The following is a 23,447-nucleotide window of genomic DNA, read 5'->3' on the forward strand; positions in this document are numbered from 1 at the left end:
GAACCAACAAGCGGATTTCCTGAGCAGAGGGGGAGCATCGGACCACGAATGGGAGTTGAACTCAAAGTATCTCCTTCCTCTTTTTCAACATCTGGGACATCCCCACATCGATGTTTTTGCAACTCGATTGAACAAGAAGTGTCCCAGGTTTTGCTCCAGAGCGGGGTTGGACCCTCTGTCAATGGGGGACGGTCTGTTGATGTCGTGGGCTCACGACTTTCTATACCTATTTCCTCCGATTCCGCTGCTCCACAGGGTGCTTGTGAAAATACAACAGGACAAGCCCCATTGTCTCCTGGTAGCCCCCTGGTGGCCTCGGCAGGTGTGGTTTCCGACACTGCTGCGGTTAGCCAAGGGATCCTTCGTACACTTCCCGCAGGAGTTGGATCTCCTCCAAGCTCAGGAAGGCCAGGTCCTTCACTACGATCCTCTGAGTCTCAAGTTGACTCTATGGGAAATACGCTTTCAGTGATGGATGACCGTATCAATGAGGTCCTGTTGAATTGTCGTAAACTGTCTACTAGGACGTCTTACGCAAAGAAGTGGGATTTATTCCTACAGTACTTGAGTTCTTCCAATTTACCTCCTCCGCCAGTGGATTTGAGGTCTATTTTTGCGTTTATTTTGTCCAGAATGGACTTGGGACTCAGTTTTTCTTCAGTTAAGGTGTATTTAGCTGCGGTGTCAGCTTTTCATCCATCTATTGATGGGTTTTCAGTTTTCTCGCATCCTCAGACGAAACAGTTTTGTAAAGGTCTTATTCGCCTGTACCCTCCCCGTCGTTCTCCGACTCCGGCCTGGGATTTGGCTTTAGTTTTGCGGTTTTTGATGGGAAAACCCTTCGAACCACTGGCCACTTGCTCTCTAAAGTTGTTATCGCTCAAGACTGCGTTTCTGGTGGCCATTACTTCTGCTCGTCGAGTCAGTGAGTTGTCTGCTTTAAGGTGTGATCCACCATACTTGATTTTTTCCCCTCATGGGGTGTCGTTGTCTTTGGACATCTCCTTCTTACCGAAAGTCGTTTCGGAGTTTCATCTACGTTCAGATATAGTTTTGCCGTCATTTTTCCCGTCTCCTGCCAATGAAGAGGAACGGAAATTGCACTCTCTGGATGTTAAGAGGGCGTTGCTGTTCTATTTGGGCAGGACCAAGTCTTTTCGTCAGTCTCCAGCCTTGTTTGTTGCTCACAGTATGCCCTCCCTAGGGAAGAAGATCTCTTCCCAGACGCTGTCCAGGTGGATTGTGGAAGTAATCAAGCTATGTTACGCTTTGGCTAAGAGACCTCTTCCAGGTCAACTTCGCGCCCACTCTACAAGGGCGGTGGCGGCTTCCACAGCTTTCCTGAGAGGGATGCCATTGGAGGACATCTGCAACGCTGCGACTTGGGCTACTCCGCTCACCTTCGTGAAGCATTATGCCCTTGATGTCCGGTCTACTCGTCGTGTGGCGTTGGGTCGGTCTATTTTGCAGACGGCGCAGGTGTAGGGCCTCGGCCCCTCCTCCAGGTAAGAGTTATTGCTTGCTATTCTCCCAAGGGTGTGATGCACAGAGACCACGAAGAAGATAGACAGGTTGCTTACCTGTAACTGGTGATCTTCGAGTGGTCATCTGTGCATTCACACCACCCGCCCTCCTTCCCCTCTGCTCTCGGCCCTTCATCTTGTTTCTTTGAAGGCTGTTGGGCGGCGGTCAGAAGGAACTGGCGGGATCTGCGTGCCCCTCCTTGGTCATGCGCAGTGGAGCCGGCGCGTGACCTGGGAGAGGCGCGAAAATCCCTTTTGCTAGCTACCGGTACCGAGAAGGTTCAGCGCAGGCGCAGTATTCCCAAGGGTGTGAATGCACAGATGACCACTCGAAGATCACCAGTTACAGGTAAGCAACCTGTCTTTTTCTTAATTTTATACAAACATGCATATTTACTTTTGGTTATAATTCGAGTCTGGCAGTTTGATTTACTTTTTATCTATTTATAAACTCTTGACCATCTCTTCACATACACTTCATCATATTTACTTTGCATAAGTAAACTTAATTTATCCATTTCAGCTAGATCTAATATCTTGTTAATTAGTTCTTTCTCATAGGGAATTTTCTCAGATTTCCAATACTTTGCCAAAAGAATTCTAGCAGATCTATTACTATATCTGACATCATCTGGTATCATGTTAAGCAAATAACATTCTGGTTCTAACTTTAAATTAACCTCTGTAACTTCTAGGATTATCTTATGTATCATTCGCCAGTATTTTTGAATTTTTATACAACACCACCACATGTGAAAAAAGTGCCAACACTGGTTCTACATTTCCAACATTTATCTGAATTCTTTTTAAAGCATTTGGCTATTTTTTCAGGTGACCAATACCACCAATGAAACATCTTAAAAATATTCTCCTTATATGAAATGGCTTTCATAAATTTAGTAGTCTTCCAAATTTTGGACCAGTCCTCTATGTCTAAATTGTGACCTATATCTCTCATCCAGGTAATCATAGATGGCTTAATTGTTTCTTCTAGCATATAGTCATCTAGTAAAAGGTTATATAGTTTTTGAATCATCTTATCATTGGAAGATAGCCATATCTTATCGAATTCATTTTTATTGTTTTCAAATCCTTGGGAAGCATCTTTAGTATATCTTGATTTTAATTGCAAATATTGCCACCATGATAATTGAATATTGTGTTGCAACAATTTTTCTTCTGTTTTTAGATCATTATTCTTTTCTAACAACATTTCATAACATTCTCTGTTACTTCTAGTAATTAGTGAAGGTTTTACAAATGCCTCTAATGGTGATACCCATTTTGGAATTCTCGTGTAATATCTTTTATAGGGTTCCATATTTTTATAAGTGCTCCTCTTATTATATGAGAATGAAAATTAGAATGGATTTTATCTTTCCCATACCAAATATATGCGTGCCACCCCATCAAAATTCCTTTTCTGAAGTGTTGGTGTCACAGTCTGCACTGGTAGCTGTGCTGCAAACAGTGAAGCTGTGTTGCAAACAGTGAGTTTCTGGAGATCTAGAAGCTTCTTTGCCTGGTAGACTGTTATTATGCACTTTCTCAGCCATCTACTTCGTCTTCTTGCCTATTGTTGAAGGACTGTAGGAAATGAAGAGAAGGTGTAATAGATGGAAGGGAGATCAAAGTGAGAAGTGCTGCCCTGACCTGGATAGCCCAGGCAAGTCAGATCTCGTCAGATCTTGGAAGCTAAGCAGGATCAACTCTGGCAAGTACTTAGATGGGAGATCTCCTTGGAATACCAGCAGTTGTGAGGCCAGGAGCAGGCTTTATTCAGCCACCTTTCTGAATATCCTCTAGGCCCCAGGAGGGGTCAGTAACCAGAGGTCGCCGTGACTTCCAGGTGCGCGCGCACACACATGAAGAATACAAAAAAAAATACCCTCACAAAAGTGAGAAATGCTGAACCTTCCCTCACCTCACTTGTATTGTAGAAGCAGAAAGTGGCAAACCACATGGGAATGGCTCTTGCATTGAAAACCCTACGGGGTTGCCATAAGTCACCTGCAACTTGACGGCAAAAAAAAATTCAAGGGATAAGCCCGATGGTCATAAAAGGGAAGAGATCAGGAGAGAGCAGAATTTAATTTTGACAGTGGTGAATTATAACTGATAGAGCACCTACAAGTAGTAGCTTTCAGTCCAGATAAATGATAGGACTAGAATACAGAAAAATATTTGTTGAATCCTCTTAATGGCCATTTTGTGAGAGAATGTCAGTTTGCAATAATTTGCAGAAATGCTTTTGGGTTTAGGTAGAAATGGTGTTATGATTTCCTACTTTCTCTGGTGTTCAGTTCAAAGATTGCGATTGGCTCTTCATTGTTATTTGTTCAGTTTTTGTGTGCAAGATTGACACTTTGCACCTTAATGATGATCATGTTGTATGCTGCTTCCGCTTCTATTCTTATCAAACACTCAATTAATATATCTAATTGGATTTTGCAAAGCCATTCATTGTAATATCATACACAGGGGAGTGAGTTTAATTAAAATAAGCACAATATTCGTTTTATCTAAATTTCAGTTCCTCTTTGCAATTAATTGACTCAACCCTGAATGGTCAGTAGCTAATGTTCTGTAAAATTCATATTATGTGTAGTATCATTTCATCAATCTATCACTGCAAAGTGCTAGATGTTTAATAGCAATTATTTTTAGACTGGCTGTGGAAAAATCTTTTTCTTAAAAGACAGACTTAATTTTTTTTAATTCCTATTAACCCTGAATGGACTTTCCAGTTTATGTTCTCAGATAGCTGTGTCTTACCAGACTGTATTTGTTATATTTATGATGTGAGGAATTTAATTCAGATTTATTCAAATCAGTGACTAAATTAAGACCTGTATTTTTTCTCTAATAATTATTTGTGCATTCTGTTTGTTTTTCTAGAAAGGGCTATTGCAAAACACGAAGTTCGAGAAATTGAGCAACGTCATACGATAGATGGCTCTCGATCAGATGCAGTTCTGGATGAAGATGATGATTTGGTGATAATTTATAATCGAGTCCCCAAAACTGCTAGCACTTCATTTACAAATATTGCTTATGATCTTTGTGCAAGAAACAAGTATCATGTACTGCATATCAACACAACCAAAAATAATCCTGTTATGTCTCTGCAAGATCAGGTAGGTTACATCTGTTTAAGATTCAACCCTTTATCTCTTTAATAGTTTTATATTTAACTGATGTCAGAATCAAAGCATTATGGATGAGAAAGCATCACTAAGCCCCAGTAGAGTGCTAAGGACAGGGATTCTAGTAAGGTTATTGCTTTAGAACCTGATAGAGCAGGAAGCCTGAACACGAGAGTTTTATTAAATCAATTCCAAAGCTGAGCTTCATAAAGACATCTTATGTCTAATATCTGATTAAAATAGGCAGCTATTTGTTTCCAAGAAGATCTGTGTTTTCTCTTGGTGCACTAAGATGAAACTTCTTTCCTCACAAATCTTCGTCTCTGTTGTATAGTTCCCATATCCGTTAATAATGTCCCCATCCACCCTGTTGATCAACCATGAAGGCTGGCCTGACAGTTACTCTTTCTTCCTTGCTGCTCTTTGTTTGGACCTCCCTAGGAACTCCTGTATGATGCTACACCCTGTTTTTTTCAAATCTCCTCAAAATCTGATTTTTCTCTGAAGTCTTTTGTACTAAGAGTGTGCATTTTTTTCTGGTTTGGGTCTATTGAAAACCCCCCCCCCCCAAATTCCAGGATATCTGAAAACTCCCGGATCCCAATACTGGCAAAGTATTCAGATCTGGGATTTTTTTAGAAATCCCGATTTTTTTTAGGTCCCATAGACCCGAGATGGGAAAAAACAAACAAACACAGGAGCTGCAAAGCCACAAAACACAGCTGAGTGGCAGCTCACGCCTGGTTTAAATGGACTGCAGAAGGAGGAACAGCTGATAGGTGGGTGGGGAGCAGTCTCCCTGCCTCTCAGCTGTTTCCCCGGTCTTCCTGGTTCCCAAAAATATACACAGTTTTTTTCCAGATTTTTTTTTGGGGGGGGGTTTTCCCCAAAAAGTCCCGTATTTTTTTGGGATGCCGAAATGTACCTGAAAATTTTTCGTGTATATTTTTGTCTCAGGAAGATCCGAATGCACACCACTATTTGGTACCACATTAGTCCTCATCTAATTATCTCCCTGTGTTGAATTATGGGTTATATATTTCTCATGTTGTGCACTGATGGCACTGTGTAAATAATAGAATAATAATTATTGCTTTACTTCTATGCAGTGTGGTGAAAATACCCAATTCTGAATAACCGTTAGCATTTCTGTTAGGTAGTTGCTGAATCTGTCATGTGTTAAGACAAAACCGTATCTCCTCACTGGTGTGTATGCATGTGGAATTTTGGAGGAAGGGCCATGGCTCTGTGGTAGAGAATCTGCTTGGCATGCAGAAGATCCCAGGTTAAATCACTGACATGTGCAGTTGAAAGTACCAGATGTGAAAGACCCTGGAGAACTGCTGCCAAGTCTGAGTAGACAATACTGACTGTGATGGACTGGGGGTCTGATTCAGTATAAGGCAGTCTTATGGATTCCCAAGACTTTTTGTGAGCCTCTTATATTTTACAGTTCAAGGGTCAGATTTCGAAGGGACAAGGTCCACTGAACAAAGAAATGAAACATATTTTTTTCTATTTCTTAGAATTTAAATAAGAATTTGTTTTCTCTGAAAGGTGCAACACTCATAAGGAGATGAAGATGGAAGCTTGATGCTTGTTTCTGCAGGTCATGTTGTTACTTTCAGATTCTTGCCTTCCTTCTTTGAAGGACTGTGCCTTCTAGGGCTTCAGGATATATAAACATGCTTTTTCTTTCCGAATCACTTTGCCCCGATTTAAGATATTATGTTACAGCCGTTTCTCCCTGCTTGACTTGAGAGTTATTGCATTAGGCTTGAAAGCACAATGAAAAGGTTTACAGTTAAAGTCAAGGTTTGGGCTTTGATTAGAAAAGTACAGTTTTAACAAATTAATTGCCTAGTTTTTATGTCTTTCCCCTGTGCAATTGTGATGGAAATGAATGTTCTATTTCTGCTTTCTCAGGTTGGGGGTATATTAGGGCCAATTCCTACTGTTTATCTTATACATGCTTGTGGCAGGGGGCTTTGTTTACTCTGCATTTGACTGCTTATTATCTCTTTGTTTTGCCATTTCTTCCTTGTTATCCTCATAGAAACCCTGTTAGATAGGTTTGGCAGAACTATTGAAACAAAGGTCTCTTTGGAAGCTTCTAGAGCAGTGGTGGCGAACCTATGGCACGGGTGCCAGGGGTGACACTCAGAGCCCTCTCTGTGGGCACATGTGCCATCGCCCCAGCCAGGCCCAGACCATCATTAAAGTGTTGAGTTCTCTGCCAAATAATTTTAAGTAAATGAAAGCATTTGGGATTGCTTTCCTTACTTTGTTTGGATCATCTTAAGTTAATGTATGTGTTGTTTTTTCTAAAGTAAAACCTCAATATTCAGGTTAAATTGCCGTGTTGGCACTTTGCGATAAATAAGTGGGTTTTGGGTCGCAGTTTGGGCACTCGGTCTCTAAAAGGTTCGCCATCACTGGTCTAGAGATTGGAACCTATTCTGCACTAGCTTAACCGTGTTTTGTCATGCATGTAGTCAGGTTTTTAATGTTGTCAGGGTTTTTTTAGTTGCACATCTCCAGAGGAAAGAACAGTATTTAACTGTGCTTAAAAAGCTTTCATTGATGCCCTATCAGTTTCTTATCTCATTTGAGGAGAGGAGGACATCCTAACATTTGGATACTCCTTCTAGAACCTTCTTGCCCTTAAGGAGAGAAGTACCTCCTTCTTCAGTTCTTTTCCTGCTTCCTTTTTATGTGCAGGAGTTGGAGGAGCTCCAGTTGCCTTTTGGCCTTTTTGTGGGTGGAGTTCCTTTTCGGTTATCCTTTATTTCCCTCTTGTGCTTTACTGTTTGTTTTCTTCTCTGTTATCTTCTTTGGAAGGGGAAAAAGCCACTTTGTTCGTACTGCTGACACCCCCCCCCCCAAGAACTATGTCATTTGCATCTCAGTCTCTTGAATTTGAAATGGCCAGCAAACTGGCAGGTGATTTAGGGTTCAGGTGTGTTGTTGTGTTGCTCTGAAGCAATATAACAAAGTTTGAGTCCAGTGACACCTTTAAGACCAACAAGGCTTAATCCTGGGTATTAGCTTTCATGAGGGTTACAGAAGCAAAAGTGGAGATGTAAATTGGCCTCTTGGAACAAAATGGTAGAGCATCAGGCTGAAACAGAAAACACTTCAGCTTGCTATGATGGTGCCATGACCTGTGTGCCTTGTTGTAGTGGTTGCCAGTGGCACCTCCCCCTCCCCTCAGCCTGCATTTTGCCTAAAAGGCCAACTACCCAGGGGGCAAGAGACTGTCTTATGGGCTAGACTCAGATCACCAAAAAATCCTTTTGGTCTACTAAAGTGGCACAAAAAACCTACCTCCCCTCCTCCCAGGCTTCATTGCCAATGTCTTCCCAGCTGGGGGAGGATATTTGCAGCCATAAGTACTGAGAGTCTGCCTCAGCAGGGAGGATGGGGAACTATTGGATGAAGACCCTCCTCAGCAGGCCCCTCAGTCTCACAGACTGTTTTTTCACAGTGATCTGAGTTTATCCCATAAGACAGTCCATGCCCCCCTGGGTAGCCTGCCTTTTCAGCAGAATGCAGGCTGATGCAGGGGTGGGGTGTGAAGAGCTGTGCCTCTTACAGCCCTGAGACTACTCTCCTTAGGGCCCTAAAGATTCTGCGACTTTCTACCCCCAAGGGAGATCAAGAGCCCAATAAAGATGACGATGACGAGAATGGGACCATGGAGGTGTTCCGTATGCCCCAAACCTTGGACTCTACCTTTCCTTTCCTTTGCTTTTTACTAAAAGAGTCAAGGAGGAATGTACTGAATCTCCAGGTCAGTTTTTCCACATCAGACTTGCCATAAAGCATTATTCCTTTCCACCAAAGATCTCTTAACACCTGAAAACTCCTGGTTTATCAAGGAAGCTCACTAGCTACCTCTCTAGACTAGTGAGAATTACAGCCTTCATGGCTGATGCCAGTTTCAGTTCTGTGAAATTTTCGTCAAAGGCTATGGCCTTCACTATAGTGGCAAGAAGGATTTTATGGCTGAAGAAATAGACTGTGGATGCTACTACAAGGCTAATATAGCCACAAGTCCTTTCCTAGAGGGTGAACTATTTGGCAATACCTTGGACCAGACCTCAGATCAGGCCGGAGCGCGCCGGTACGTCGCTCCAGGAGAGAGGCACCGGGGGGGGCGGTCACATGGCGAAGCCCCGCCCCTTCTTCCGGCCGCCCTCTGCTTCCCGCCTCATTCTGTTCCAGAATGAGGAAGAAGCAGGAGATTAAGTCGGCTTCCCCCCCCATCTCTGCCTGGCCGAAGCTGCTCCAGCAGCCTCCGCTAGGCCTCCAGGGCCAACCCAGACGTTCCCGGAGATGCGCGAAGCCGCGCACCCTGGGAAAAATCCCCCCCCGTCTCTGCCTGGCTGAGGCTGTTCTTGGTGGCAGCTGCGATGCCGGGGGGTGGGGCAAAACGTTCTCCCACCTCCCTGAGCCCCGGGGTGGTGGCCTTGGACTCGTAGGGGCAAATTCCACCTCTCACGCGAGAGGTCATTCTGGCTTTCCCAGCTGTCCTATGGGGCTCTTTAAAAAGTTATGGCCGCTGCAACCACTGCGGGGGGGGGCTGCTGAGTTGCCCTCCCCACCTTTTTCAGGCTCCGCCCTGGGGCACCGGGCCTGAAAAACGGCCTGCAGAGCCGCCGCCCGCCCTCCCCGCCTTTTTCAGGCTCCGCGCTAGAACATCCTCAAGAGCTGTATTGTAAACTCCTCCCTAAGGTCATCAGAACTCTGGAGCTCTCCTACACACCAAAAGACCAAAAAGAGGAGGATTCAGAGTTTTCTATGGGGTCAGACAAGACTGTGCCCAAGGCACACCTGAAATCCACAGGGGTGCCACTGCCAGCTGCTTTTTATAAGGTTATGTAGGCGAAGTGGGAGCATCCTGCCAAACTGAAAGTGACTCATCCTGCCTTTGGGAAGTTTTACTCTCTCATTCCAGAGGCCTCCAAGAAGCTCAGACTGCCAGCAGTGGATGATCCTGTCAACAAGTTTGGTGTCTACTTCAGTGCTTCCTTTGGGAAGACAAGGATAAAAAGAAGGTCCTCCCTTCAAAGAGAAAGGATGAGAGTGACAGACGACGTCAGCAGTCCTTTTGGGGCGCACGAAAAGAGAACAAGCCTGGTTACGTCCGGTCCTTCAGAGACAAGTGGCAACCAAAGTCCAAGGAACACAAGATCTCATCCCTTTCAGTCTAAGCAACGGCATAATGCCATAGGACCCAAGAAGGGCACCCAAGCATGACTATGCTGGAGAAAAGATGCAAATGGGAGTTGGAGGCCAGCTCCTGCAGTTTGCCGAAATTTGGCAGAGATCAGAAATAAGAGCCATACAACCAGTTCCAGCCTCAGAGAGATCTCACGGTGTCTACTCCCTCTTATTTACGGTGCCGAAGAAAAACGGAGAGGCCCAAGTGATACTGGATTTAAAGTGGCTGAACAGATGGGTTGTAACCAAGAAGTTCAAGATGGAGACAGTGAAAACCATCCTAGCATCAATTCAACAAGGGGACTTCATGGCCTCCATAGACCTGTCAGAGGCTTATCGCCACATGCCGATCAGGGAGACACACAGGAGATTCCTTCGGTTTGCCTACGACGAGAGTCCACTACCAGTATCGGGCTCTCCCCTTCAGCCTCAAGTCATCGCCAAGGGTGCTCACCAAGATTCTTGTAACTCTGGTAACCCATCTGAGGACAGTAGGTGTATCTTTATTCCCGTTTCTCAGCGACATCCCGGTCAACGCGTCTTCATATCAACAGACGGTGCACTCCTTGGATATTACCCTGATGGAACTCAAATGTCAGGGGTTTGTGATCAACAAGACAAAGAGTTTGTTAATTCCAAGTCAGTCTATACTTCACTTAGGAGTACAAATCGACATGGTGAGGGACAGGGCGTTCCTATCCCAGGACCGCCAGCTGAGGCTATGTCATCTGACACAGTGTGTGGTGGAGACACCGAAGGTGGAAGTATGCTCCTAGCACAACATCTGGGGATACAGGTGTCCTGTCAGGAAGTTTTGCAATGGTCCAGGTTCCACATGAGAATTCTGCAGTGTTTTCTTCTTCTGTTCCAGACAGACATAGCACGGAAGAGGTCATGGGAAGTAGAGCTTCCATCATCAGTGAGACAGCAACTATGATGGTGATTGGAACCGAACCGTTTCGGTGAGGGTGTATGTGACGACCTCTTATTTGGGGAGGTCTAGTTTTACTTTAAAATGTTCTTTCAGTTTTACTCTGTAGGGTATTCTGGCTGCCACCAGGGAAATTTAGGCTTTCCCAACCTTTTTCTATAATATTTTTCACAGGGTAGGTATACCGAGGGTTTTAGGCGTTCGTGGTACTATGTGGTCTGAGGAAGGATTCTTTACTGCTGGTATACTTGAAGGAAATAGGATTTATTTAAAGAAAGCATAAATACGAGGGTAAACAATGTGAACAGTACTGGGAATGATTTGAACAAATGCTGGGTGTCTCTCTCACAAGCTTCTCTTTTTCTGACAGGGATTTTTCATTGTACTTTTTCCTAGACTCTCAGCTTTCAATTGTAACTCTTATAACACCGAACTAAATGCCACTCTTTTCATACACAGGGATGCGTCTCCTTCAACTCAGCGACAGCACTTAACTCCTCTTCTGCTTCTCTCACAGAAATCACACAGAACAAAACTCATATTAACTGCTTTTACACAGCACTCTCTTCTGACTGACTAACTGTTTAACTGTCATCACTCTTAACAGTCACTCCTGATAGACATACAAATCCTCCACACAGCATCCATTCCAAAACCCCTCCCCCTCTCTGTCACTCACCAATCATACCATTTGCCTGCTTCCAGCACCCTAGTCTGTCATACATCCATACAAACCAAACTTTTAAAGACACACACACAAATAAACATGAAATCGCCACAGTGTACCTCTCAGGGAACTCCCCCGAGTGGTGATCACGATAGATGCGAGTCTGTTCAGATGGGGAGCACATGCAGAGGGAAGAATGATACAGGACACATGGACATTAAAGGAGAAGTCCAGCAGTAAGAACGTCCTGGAGCTAAGAGCGATCAGGTTGGCAGTAAGAAGATTTCAAAGGCTGATACAGGGCCATCATATTCTGATCCAGACGGACAATATGACGGCAAAGGCGTATGTCAACTGTCAGGAAGGGACTCTCTTCAAAAGGCTACACGAGGAAGCAAGCAAATTGGCACGGTGGGTGGAGGCTCACATCTTATTGTTAAAGGCAATACATGTGGCAGGGCGAGAGAACACAGTGGCAGACTGGCTGAGCTGTCAATGGGTGGACCAATCTGAATGGATGCTCAGCAGAGCAGTGTTTGGGCAACTTTGTCAGAGATTCAGCACACCAGAAGTGGACCTGTTTGCCACAGAACAGAACCGCCAGACAGGACAGTTCGTGTCTAGGTTAAAAAGTCCTCTCATCATAGGAACAGATGTCTTGCACCTAGTGTGGACGCGAACTCTTCTCTACGTCTTCCCACCGATACAAATCATTCAGAAGATGGTTCAAAGAATAATCGATCTGAGAGTGGAAGTAATTCTAGTCACTCCATTTTGGCCCCGTCGGGCCTGGTTCCAAGACTTCAGGAGGTTGTCCACCCAGGAACCTTGGCGCCCGCCCCCCATGGAAGATCTTCTAACTCAGGGGGAGACAGTTCATCCTCGACCAGACTTATTAAAACTAACAGTCTGTCGGTTGAGAGGTAGCAGTTAATAGGGGTGGGCTATTCCCATAGTGTGGTTAAGACCATGTTGGCTGCGAGAAAGGGGTCAACTAATAGGGTCTATAAGAACACCTGGCAGGTTTACAACGCATGGTGCGGGGAGAGGAGTATTGACCCCATGGAGGTGTCCACGGGAGTACTCCTCCTCTTTCTTCAAGAGGGTCTAGATAAGGGGTTTAGTACCAGTACCTTACGAAGACAGGTGGCAGCCATATCTGCCATCATAGGGGCTAAGGATGGGCTGTCCTTGGCTAGTCATCCGCATATCGTTTCTGAGAGGTGCATCCCTGGTTAACCCCCCCCCCCCCCCAAGGTCCACAGATTTCCAACTTGGAGGTTCAACACAGTTGTTAGGGCCTTGTGTGGGGCGCCTTTTGAGCCAGTGGTGACATGCCTCCTTAAAGAACTAACCTTTTAAAACTGTGTTCCTAGTGGGTATAACCTCTGCTAGGTGGGTTTCTGAGTTAGGGGCTTTGTCGGTAGACAAGGACTTATGCTTGTTCCATAATGACAGGGTAGTCCTACGCCCTGATCTGGCTTTCATACCGAAGGTAAATTCAACCTTTCACAGGTCGGCAGATATCGTCCTTCCGTCCTTTTGTCCCAATCCACAGAATGAAAAGGAAAGAGCCTTACACTGTCTGGATGTGCGGCGTGCGCTCAGTTTTTATCTGGACAGGACAAAACGGTTCTGGGTCAATGATTCTCTCTTTGTGTCCTTCCGTAAGTCCTCTATGGGTAGGAAGGTGTCACCTTCTTCCCTTAGTAGATGGATCAGGGGGTGCATTATCTTGGCTTATACAGCACAGGGGCTGGAACCGCCAGAAGGGATTATGGCCCACTCCTTTAGGGGGGCGGCCATGTCAGTGGCCTATCGGGCCTTCCCCTCATTGGAAGTTGTGTGCAAAGCCGCTATTTGGAAATCCACACATTCTTTCACAAAACACTACAGAATTGACACGTTGGCCTTTGCTGAAGCAGCCTTTTGTAGACGTGTCTTGCAGCACGCCCTGTAGATGGGGAAGTGGATGGACCCGCCCTGGAGAATACTGCTGCTTTACGTCCCAGGAGTAAGGAATCTGGAGGACTGGACCACCAGAGAATGGAAGATTTGTCTCCACTTACCGTGAAGCTTCCTTCTCGGTGGTCCAGAGTGGGGCAGTCCTACCCACCCGGGTTTTTTCGTTGGGTGCTACCTCTTTTATCTACACGGCTGCTGTCACTTACCTTTTAGGTCCCTGAAAGAGGGTATACGGTGGTATACAGAGGGGTCTGAGATCCTTGTGAGGTAGCCAGCTAGGGTGCTGCCTTTTTTCTCTGGGGTTGTTGTGTGTACTTTAGCCCCCCGTTGGGGGTTAGGTTGTTGGAGGGTTTTGCACCTCAATATAGGGACATGGAGGCTTGGAGTATGACTGGGAAGCAGGAGCACAAGCCCCTCCCCTTCATGGCGAAAGAGTCTGCTGGCCCTGCCTTTGGAGGAGAGGAGCTGTTTCCCAGGAGTAAGGAGTCTGGAGGACTGCCCCACTCTGGACCACCAAGAAGGAAGCTTCACGGTAAGTGGAGACAAAACTTCAATTCTGTCCAAATCCATTGCACCCAAGGAGAGGAATTGGCATTCCTTGGACGTGTGAAGAGCCTTACGTATGGACATCCAGCATACAGCGTCTGTCAGGAAATCAGATGGTCTGTTTGTAACTTGCTATCCAAGGGCAGAAAGTTGCCTAACAGATCTCTCAGCAGGTGGCTGAAAGAGTGTGTTATTTTGGCCTATTCGTCTCAAGGACTTAAACCTCCAGAAGGAATCACAGCCCCCTCAACCAGGAGCTCAACCACCATGGCAGCCTTTCCATCCAATGCATCATTTTGGAGATCTGCAGAGCTCCCACCTGGGCAGCTACATCGGCCTTCATACTCCCATTACAAAATGGATTCATATGCAGCAGCTAATGTGGCCTTTGGACAGGGAGTCCTTCAACAGTTGGTGTAAGGGGGACCAAATCCATCTTGGGGAAGGCTTTGTAACATCTCAAATGTCGGGATGTCCTTCTCTCCTTTAATGAGATGGGAAGTAGCAGCTTTGAGAGTTTGGAAGCTTATTTGTGGAAGTTTGGCTGATGACCCATGCCAGGAGCGAGATGGGGGAATGCGACCCTGTTGATACTGCATTGCAGTGGTTCTGCTCGTACTTGGAGGGCCATCTCCAGAAGGTGATGCTTGGGGAATATTGTTCACCCTCATAGATTCTCCAGCATGGAGTTCCTCAGGGGTCTGTTCTCTCTCCCGTGCTATTTATTTAACATCTCCATGGAACCGCTGAATGGAGTCATCTGGAGTTTTGGAGAGCGTTGCTATCAGTATGCTGATGACACGCAGCTCTGTTTCTCCTTTTCATTGTCAGCAGGTGAAGCTGTGGATGTTCTAAACCGATATGATAATGGACTGGATGTGGGCCAACAAACTGAGTCTCAGTCCAGACAAGACTAAGATGCCGTCGGTGGGTGATTACTTTGACTTGATGGGGAGTGTACAACCTGATCTGAATGGAATCGTAGTCCCCATGAAGAAGCAGGTTCACAGCTTGGGGATGCTCCTTGATCCATCTCTGTCACTTGAGGCTCAGGTGGCATCGGTGGCTCAGAGTTCTTTCTACCAGCTTCAGCTGGTGGCCCAGTTGTGCCTCTGTCTGGACAGGAATAGCTTGGCTTCAGTAATTCATGCTCTGGTAATCTCCAGACTAGATTACTGCAATGCACTCTATGCAGGCTGCCCTTGAAGATGGTTCAGAAGCTCCAGCTGGTACAGAATGCAGCAGCTAAATTAATACCTGGGACCCAGAGGTCTGAGCATATAAGACCAGTTCTGGCCCGCCTGCATTGTCTACCTGTATGTTTCCAGTCCCAATTTAAGGTGCTGATCCTAACCTATAGAGCCCTACCTGACCTGTTGGAGCACCTCTTCTGGGGCCTTCCTCCGGTTGCCAACCCCTTGAGGGGCTTGGAGAGTGGCAACTATTTCAGCAATAAATCATGGCACAGAAGGCCTTGTTAAAAAGATATGCTGGGTATGGAGCCTAAATCTCTCAGTTGGATGAATACTCCTTGTGTTTACTATGTTTGGGTGAAGGACATGAGTCTCAAAGTGCCTTACTTGCTGCAAATTTACACCAAAGGCTCAACATGATAGAGGGTCAAGGGTCAAGGCAGCAATTTGGGAAAAGGCACTTTCAACCCCTGTTCCTTAGAAGTCTTAGGTGCCGAGTCTCTCAGCTTCAGAACCCAGCATTTTAATGTCAGGGCCTTCAGATCCAACTCTGCTCCAATTCCATCAGATCCAGCCGTACACCATAGCAGTTTGGGGCCACCAGCACAAAAGTCAAAACAGAAGGCGAAGCACACTGAGCCAACTCATTCAGAATCAACTAAGGCTAAATGTAAACATAGCCATTACGAACATGCCTTCTTCTTTTCCATAACTGGACCCAATTCTGAGGAAACTGTCACAGCATCTGTGTTCAACCTTGGTGGCTAGGTCTTCTGTTTCTGAAGGGGAGATCCTCAAATGTGAATGTGACGGAGTTGAAATATTCATAGATCCAGCCTTTTCAGTTCTAACACACAGTATCCATTCCCTGTGGTACAGCCCTTCTCCTGATAGCAGCACAGGAGTTTTTTGAGGGGAGAAGGATCAGTAGCAGAGTCTCCTTCGAGTCTACCTCATGACACCTGGACTTATTCTCTGTTTGGGCCTCAGATAAAAGGAGGTTTCCATGCTCTGTATGGATAGGATCCTCTGTTACATTGTAGTGTTGAATTGCTCAAGGGCCAAGCCACCAGGCTTCATTTTGGAGCATTTCTCACTTTCTTCTACCTCCAGAGCTCCTTCTGCTCTTCCACATCCAGTTTTGGAGAAGGACACTGAACAAGACTGGATCTGGTCACAAACTTGGACTCCAATGATGGACACAATGGATGACACCCCTGATCACCAAGTGAGAACTATCAGTTCTACAGAGAATGTATTAGAATAGTCAGATTCCTAGACATTGAAGTTATCTGTTCACCCCATCAGTTCAACCCCTCAGTTCAAGGACCTTAGTTTTTAGAGTCATGCATCCCGGTTGTTGGGCCCTGTTGCATTTCCAGTGATAGAGTCATTTGGACATTACTCTGGAACTGTGATTGAAGCTGGCTTCCACTTCAGCACTGCAAAAAAAGATAGTGGATATATACTGTATAAAGCCAGAGGGGTGTCCTTATTTTTGTACCCCACATCCAATTCTATAGTAGTAGAGCCCCTGCAATGGACAGGAGAGCAAGGATTTTATACTTCCTCCACTTTATATTTTAAAATAGCTGACTGTCAGTCAATTGTGTGGCAATATCAACTCTTCATCCGCAAGAAAGTAGGTCCTACTTAGTGTTCTTTGGAGGACAAACATCACTTGACCAAGGTCCTGCAGCTGGAGGCCTGCAAGTAAAATGAAGGGAAAATGTGGTGAACTGTGCACCCTGTCATTGCCCACTGCACAACTCTGCATAGACACTCATGGCTATTCTCCACATCATTGCCCAATGAGACAAAGGCCAGGGTGAAAAATTTACCATTTGAGGCCATGTAACTTTTCAGCTTTAAAACAGATGATGCTTGGACAAAATCCATAAAAACTCATCTGTGGTTAAGATCCAGGGAGTTACCCTTTCACAGCCAGTTCAAATGTATAAAACTATATAATAGGAGGCTGACATTCTAACCTTATCAGTACCAGGGGTACTGTGCCTTTCCACTGTATTACTAATCTGGGAATGGACAGCAACATAGGAGATTCCAGGGGCAGACAGGGAGATGTAGATTCCAGTCCCCAAAGCCTCCTATCTGGGATAATCCCAGAAACAAAACCTGGTCATGAGGTCTCCCTTCCCCTCAAACTATAGGTGGTTTCATGGGCCACTATTACTTCAGATTATTGGGTTCAGTCAGTAATGTTACATGGTTATGTGTCATTTTTTTCAGTTCCTCCCAATCATCCTGTGTCAGATCCACAGCCCCTTCTGATCTTTTGTCACAAGAAGTGCAGACCCTGCTGCATAAATCTGCTGAATAGTTAGTTTGTAAAGGGGAGGGCTCTCTGGGATTGTATTCCAGGTATTTTTGCATTTACAAGAAATGGGGGGGGAGGTCCCATATTAAACTGGTGTTTTGCTGGGCATCATTCCTACCTTTCTCGAGAAGATAAGTTAGCTTGCTAATCTCCTGTGTGAGACTGTGCAGAGACCATGGTGATGAGAACATGGTTGCACTTACCTGTAATCTGGCCCTAGCTATGGTGGGGCCCCTGAGGGCCCGGCCCCATTATACATCAGCCAGGCCCCACAAGGCCTTGCTGCTAGAAATATGTTTTTACTTATTTAAATTATGAGCAGAGCTCAGGAACCTTTTGCAATCAGTTCAGGCATTCTGAAGCATGTGAAAGGCTGCTGATTGCTGCCATTGTTACACGTAGCTGATGTGGGAACCTCAGCCACGGCTCTGGCAAGAGATAAATATCCTCTGACAGCACCTCCTCGCCAGGGGATTGCCTCCAATTGCACATGGTGGATGCTACCAGGTTGGTGTTGCTCTGTTTCCTGCAATCAGTAGTTGCTCCTTCATTCCCTTGGCCCTGTCCCTCCTCCTCAGATTTCTCTGCCTCTCTCTCCGCTTGAAGTCTGAATCACCCTGCTGCATTCACTTAACTACGGCAAGGGTTCCGGAGCTGCGATTGATCTTGGCCACCTTTTTGGAACATGATTATTTCTATGTCAAACCCAACTTCCTTTCTCATTCAACTGGTCCTCTTTTGTTCTTCTGGACTTAACGGGCTACCATTGTTCTGGCGTTTCTGTATTTTCTGCTACCAGTTTATCTCGAAGGTTGCTGCTTCTTTATAAGATGTCTCTTTGCCTTTCTTCTTGGTTCTATCAATATCACTAAAATTATACGTCTGAGGCAGGGGCTGTATTACATCTATATCTTATGCTGTGCTTAGCATAACAGTAACACCCAGCAAATATCTAGTGGTAGTGGACTAGTCTGTTTCTGTCCTGCAGAGCACATGCTGATCAAGAAGAACTTGAATAAGGCAAGTGCTGAGTTCAGGGGAAGTTTCCTGGATTAGCTACCCTGTTAGTGTTGATATCCACTTATGTTTCTGCCAATATTTTGGACCAGTTTGCCTGCAAACTTAACTTATGCAGGGCTTAAGAGACATAATGAGGTCTGGCTTCATTGACCATGAATCCACACTGTGAATTACCTACCCCAATGCCTCTGTGACTGGTAACCCATTTTGGCTGTGATTATGAAACTTATTTTCCCCAACTTCTGCTGACCCCAAACTGGCCTGTGTGCCACTTTTTCTTTGATCCTTAGAATTGAATCCTTAGGTTGTTGAAACTCCCATCTGGCAAGAAGACTGAAATCTTTATACCATTTATTTTCTACTTTTTCGTTGCAGGATTTCATGTTCTCCATCCCGAGTACATTTGATCTCTTTCAATTCTGCAGAGCTCATCTGAGCTTAAAACATAAACAGCTTAAATATACCAGAAGTTCAAAAATGGCTTTTCAGTTCTTTTTCTAAAAGGACTAAAAGTAAAAAATATAGTTCTGCAGAAACTTTTTCACATTTAGGAGGGCCTTTATAAGTTAAATTCCAGATATTATCTTCAATTCTAAATGTTATAATTAAATGTTTTTCTCTTATGTGCAGTGTGTAAAATGGAGCAGTAAGAAAAGTAATGGCAAAAACATTCAGAACTGAAAATGTCCTTAAGTTGTTCAATATGATGATGATTGATAGATGTTCTAGGTTGGATTACTACTGACCAGTGTTCCCTCTAAGCTGAGTTAGTGTGAGCTAGCTCACAGTTTTGTAGCCTCCGGCTCACACATTTTTGTCTTAGCTCAGGAAGGATGGCTCTAGAGCAGACTAATTCATGCAGCAGCCTAATCGCTCGCTCACAACTTTAATGCCAGCAGCTCACAAAGTAGGATTTTTGCTCACAAGACTCCACAGCTTAGGGGGAACATTGCTGCTGACTTCTTTCATAAAATGAAAACAGCATTGCTTTCATTGTCAAATGAAGCAGCATTGGCAAAGATAAACTGCTTCATTTGATAGATCTTGATACTACTTTCCAGTGCAGCCACTGCCCCTCAACACCAGTGTTCCCGCCCATGAAAGACTGGAGCCCAGGAAAGACTCAGCATCAATGCAACCCAAAAATAAACATGGCAAAGTTTAAATCCAGTGGCACCTTTAAGACCAACAAAGTTTTATTCTGGGTATAAGTTTTCATGTGCATGCACACTTCTTCAGATACATCAAAACAAAAGTCACCAACCATTACATATAGGTAGAGGGTGGGGACGGTGTTGCCAGGAAGGGCTAATTAGAGTCAAGATGCCTAAGTAACTGAGCAACAAATATAGTTTAGAATGGATTAAGGCAGTTGGTAAGACCTGTGAATAGCATCAAATTAGCATAGATCATCATAAAAGAGTTTACAAACAGATGTGAGAACTGAATGACATTTGATAAGAAACCTACTAGTGCCCAGCAGCGGAACCCAGCACCATTGTGGCAAATGCTAGCTCAATAGGACTGATGTCAAGCACAGAATCACAATCCAAGCGAGGGGGAGGGGGTTGCAATTTAGGACAGCAGAACCAGTGCATTAGTGCCCAGCAGCACTATGTAGTGCCAGTGTGCCTAGTGGGGGATGAACAGCAGTGAAGCTGCTTTTGCCCCCCTCTTCCTAAACTCATGCCAGTGTACCTCTCTTGGCATGCATGCGCTCAGCTCGCTGGAGAGCTCATCTCTGTAGCGAATGAGCTCAGCCTTCTTGGCGATCTCACACATGGTTGCCAACATGTAGACCTTCTGCTGTGTGAGAGGCTGAAGGCTCGAGTCCATTGCAGCCCTTTCACCAGTGTGCATACTGCTGGAACCACATCTGCGCGTCCTACAACTGGCTCCAGAAAGGAGTCCAAGACCTACGAGCTGTTTGGATCATGGGGATGACCAGAGCCAGACTTGCTGTGTCAGATGAGAGCATTTCCATGTAGCTCTTAAAGGACCTAAGAACTTCCACAGTCTGAGAGATGGTCAACCACTCTTCCTGGGTGAGCTGGCTCTCTTCCTAAATTATCCCGGTCTCAGAAATCAGGACAGTCAGGGGTCTCTTCTGCTTCACCAAGTGCTCAAGCGGGGCACAGATGGAGTTCCAGTGAGTGCTCATGCCACCGATCAGGCAGTGCACCAGCACGCCTGTCAGTGTCTGCTTCTTGCACAGTAGAGGTGATCTGTGATATGCCAGCATTTCTGGGGGAGATGCCTGAACTCACAGGTCTCAGTGTTCAAACTGGGTTTCTCTGCAGAACCCAGCCCCAAGTCATCCTTAACCATTAGGTGGAGAAGATGGGCCATGTGCCTGAGGCCCAATGCCTGTGCCGCTGCCCTCATGTTCGTGCCACCATTTATTTATTTATTTATTAAATTAGATTTATTAGGCCACCCTTCCCTGGAAACAGGCTCAGGGTGGCTTACAACAAAATAATATACAATCTCAGTTTAAAACTTAAGTTAAAAAATCCAATAGTTACCAATAAATAAAATACCATACATGCAGTATATAAGATGGTGGAAAGAGTTCCAGCTCCTCAGCCTCGGGGGGGGGGGGCGTTATGAGGGATGGGGAATTGTGTAAGAGTGCCAAAGAAGCCCTGTTGCTGTCCTCAACCAAAGGCCTGGCGGAACATCTCTGCCTTACATGACCTGCGGAAAGGTAACAGCTCCCACAGGGCATGGATATCTTCGAGCAGAATGTTCCACCAGGCGGGAGCCCTGGCCCTGGTTGAGGACAGCCAGACTTCTCTCAGGCTGAGGACCACCAGGAAGTTCTTATTTCCTGAGCGTAGTGCTCTTCAAGGGGCATACTGGGAGAGGCGGTCCTGAAGATATGTAGGTCCCTGACAGCTCAGGGCCTTAAAGGTCAAAACCAAAACCTTGAACCTGATCCAGTGCTCCACTGGAAGCCAATGCATCTCGCACAGCACTGGTTGAATGTGTGCTGTCCGAGTGGTCCTAGTAAGCACTCGCATGGCTGCATTTTGGACAAGTTGGAGCTTCTGGGTCAGGCTCAAGGGCAGGCCCGTGTAGAGTGAATTACAGTAGTCCAACCTGGAGATGACCGTTGCATGGAATACCGTGGCTAGGTCGGGGCAAGACAGGTAGGGAGCCAGCTGCCTAACCTGGCGAAGCTGGAAAAACACCTGACTGGCAACCTTCGCAACCTTCGCTTCCATTGATAGGGAAGAATACAAGGTCACGCCCAGGCTCTTGATGGTCTGTGCCAGTGACAGAGACACACCTTCAAGAGACAGAAGCTGGCAACCCAATTGAGGCTCTCCCCCACCCAGCCACAGAACCTCCGTCTTTCCTGCATTCAGTTTCAGTAGAATGTTTTAGCCATCTCACCACAGCCTCCAAACCCTCAGCTAAATTCCCAGGAATGGTAACTGGCTGGTCATCCATCAACAAAAATAGCTGAGTGTCATCAGCATATTGATGGCATCCCAGCCCAAAACTCTGGACTAGCTGGGCGGGGCTCATGTAGATGTTAAACAACATTGGGGAGAGAAGTGCCCCTTGAGTAACCCCACATTCCAGTGGGTACCTTGAGGACACTGACGCTGGCCATGGAGAAATGAGATAAGCCATTGCAAGGCTGCCTCACAAATTCCAGCGTCAGTGAGGTGGTGAGTCAATAGATCATGGTTGACTGTGTCAGACGCTGCTGTAAGATCAAGTAGTATCAGCAACCCTGACCCGCCTCAATCCAGCATTGGTCACCGTGAAGCCCATGGAGACGTCGCTGCCTATCCCTCCCGCTAACTATTTTTCCAGTGGTGGCTGATACATTGTCCACCATGTGTGCCCCATTGAGTATCTCGGTGTGGAGCACAGCCTGGCAATAGCTGGCCTAGCAGCCCTCACCCTGCCTAACACTAATTTCTCCACCCTCAATGTTCCTGGGTTTCCACCACTGTGCAGTCAGTGGCAAATACACACTGTGTGCCTGAAGGTGACGTTCAGATGTCAGACATGAAATGCACAGTTCTCCCGCAAGCCCAGGACAACTGTGCCTTCATGTAGTCCCTGGCGGCCCTGGACAATGAGGGCAGCATGGCCCTACTCATTGTGATGCGAGCAGGGTGTGTGTACCAAGGATAGGCATCCTGGAGCAGCATGTTGTTAACAGTGTCTTCGACCACGGAGGCGGGATGGCCATCTACAGCAACTATATGGGCAATGAGGTGAGTGACCCTCTTGCTTGCCTGCTGTCTCCCCCCCCCCCCCCCCCCCACCCCCCCCCGCCCTGGCTAGGCACCCTGGTGCTAACCTCACCAAGCATCTCTGTCAGAGATGCTTGTTGTCACTTCACTACTGCAGAACATTCAGGGACAGCACTGGAGGTGGTCACACCTCAGCAGCAGCCGCCCTCCCTCCTTAAAGAAGCACCACCTGGTGGGGCTTCTTTAGATGGTTCCGCAATCTGGTAGTCGAGAGATTATTGAGGTCTCTCCCTCGACTGATCTGGGCCCTACACCTGACACTGTGTGAAGCAGGGGTGTAGAGGCACCCACGCTGACCAGCAGCTGCAGGCACCCCTGGAGCCGCCTCCTGTGAGGAGCTTGGGTCAGACACACTGTGTCTTTCAGGGACAGGAAGAGATGCGTGAGGGGGAAGGGGTTGAGATGGCAGCACCTTGGAGTGCACCTCCATCTCTTCCTCTGGTGCCTCTAGTCTCCCATCCTATTCCTTCTCAGAAGGCCTGCTGGAGAAATCAGAGTAGGGACATCCAGCCTCTCCTCTAGTTCCTCCAGAAGCCTCTAGGTCCCTGGGGTGAGCTCCAGAACTGGAACATTCTCATCTGCAAAGCTCATCCCAAAAGAGAACTCAGGCAACTC

At 46.1% G+C, this 23,447-nt stretch overlaps 1 protein-coding gene across 1 annotated transcript in view; it reads left to right on the forward strand.

Annotated features, from left to right (window-relative positions):
• HS2ST1 (heparan sulfate 2-O-sulfotransferase 1) overlaps positions 1 to 23,447 on the forward strand; it is a 72,557-nt gene that overhangs the window by 24,334 nt on the left and 24,776 nt on the right. The window contains exon 2 of the mRNA XM_015416684.1: positions 4,422 to 4,660. Coding sequence (XP_015272170.1) covers positions 4,422 to 4,660 — 239 coding nt within the window. The remainder of the gene's footprint in view (positions 1 to 4,421; positions 4,661 to 23,447) is intronic.

Source organism: Gekko japonicus, unplaced genomic scaffold, assembly GCF_001447785.1.
Source record: "Gekko japonicus isolate JY-2015 unplaced genomic scaffold, Gekko_japonicus_V1.1 scaffold16, whole genome shotgun sequence".
Classification (NCBI taxonomy): domain Eukaryota; kingdom Metazoa; phylum Chordata; class Lepidosauria; order Squamata; family Gekkonidae; genus Gekko; species Gekko japonicus.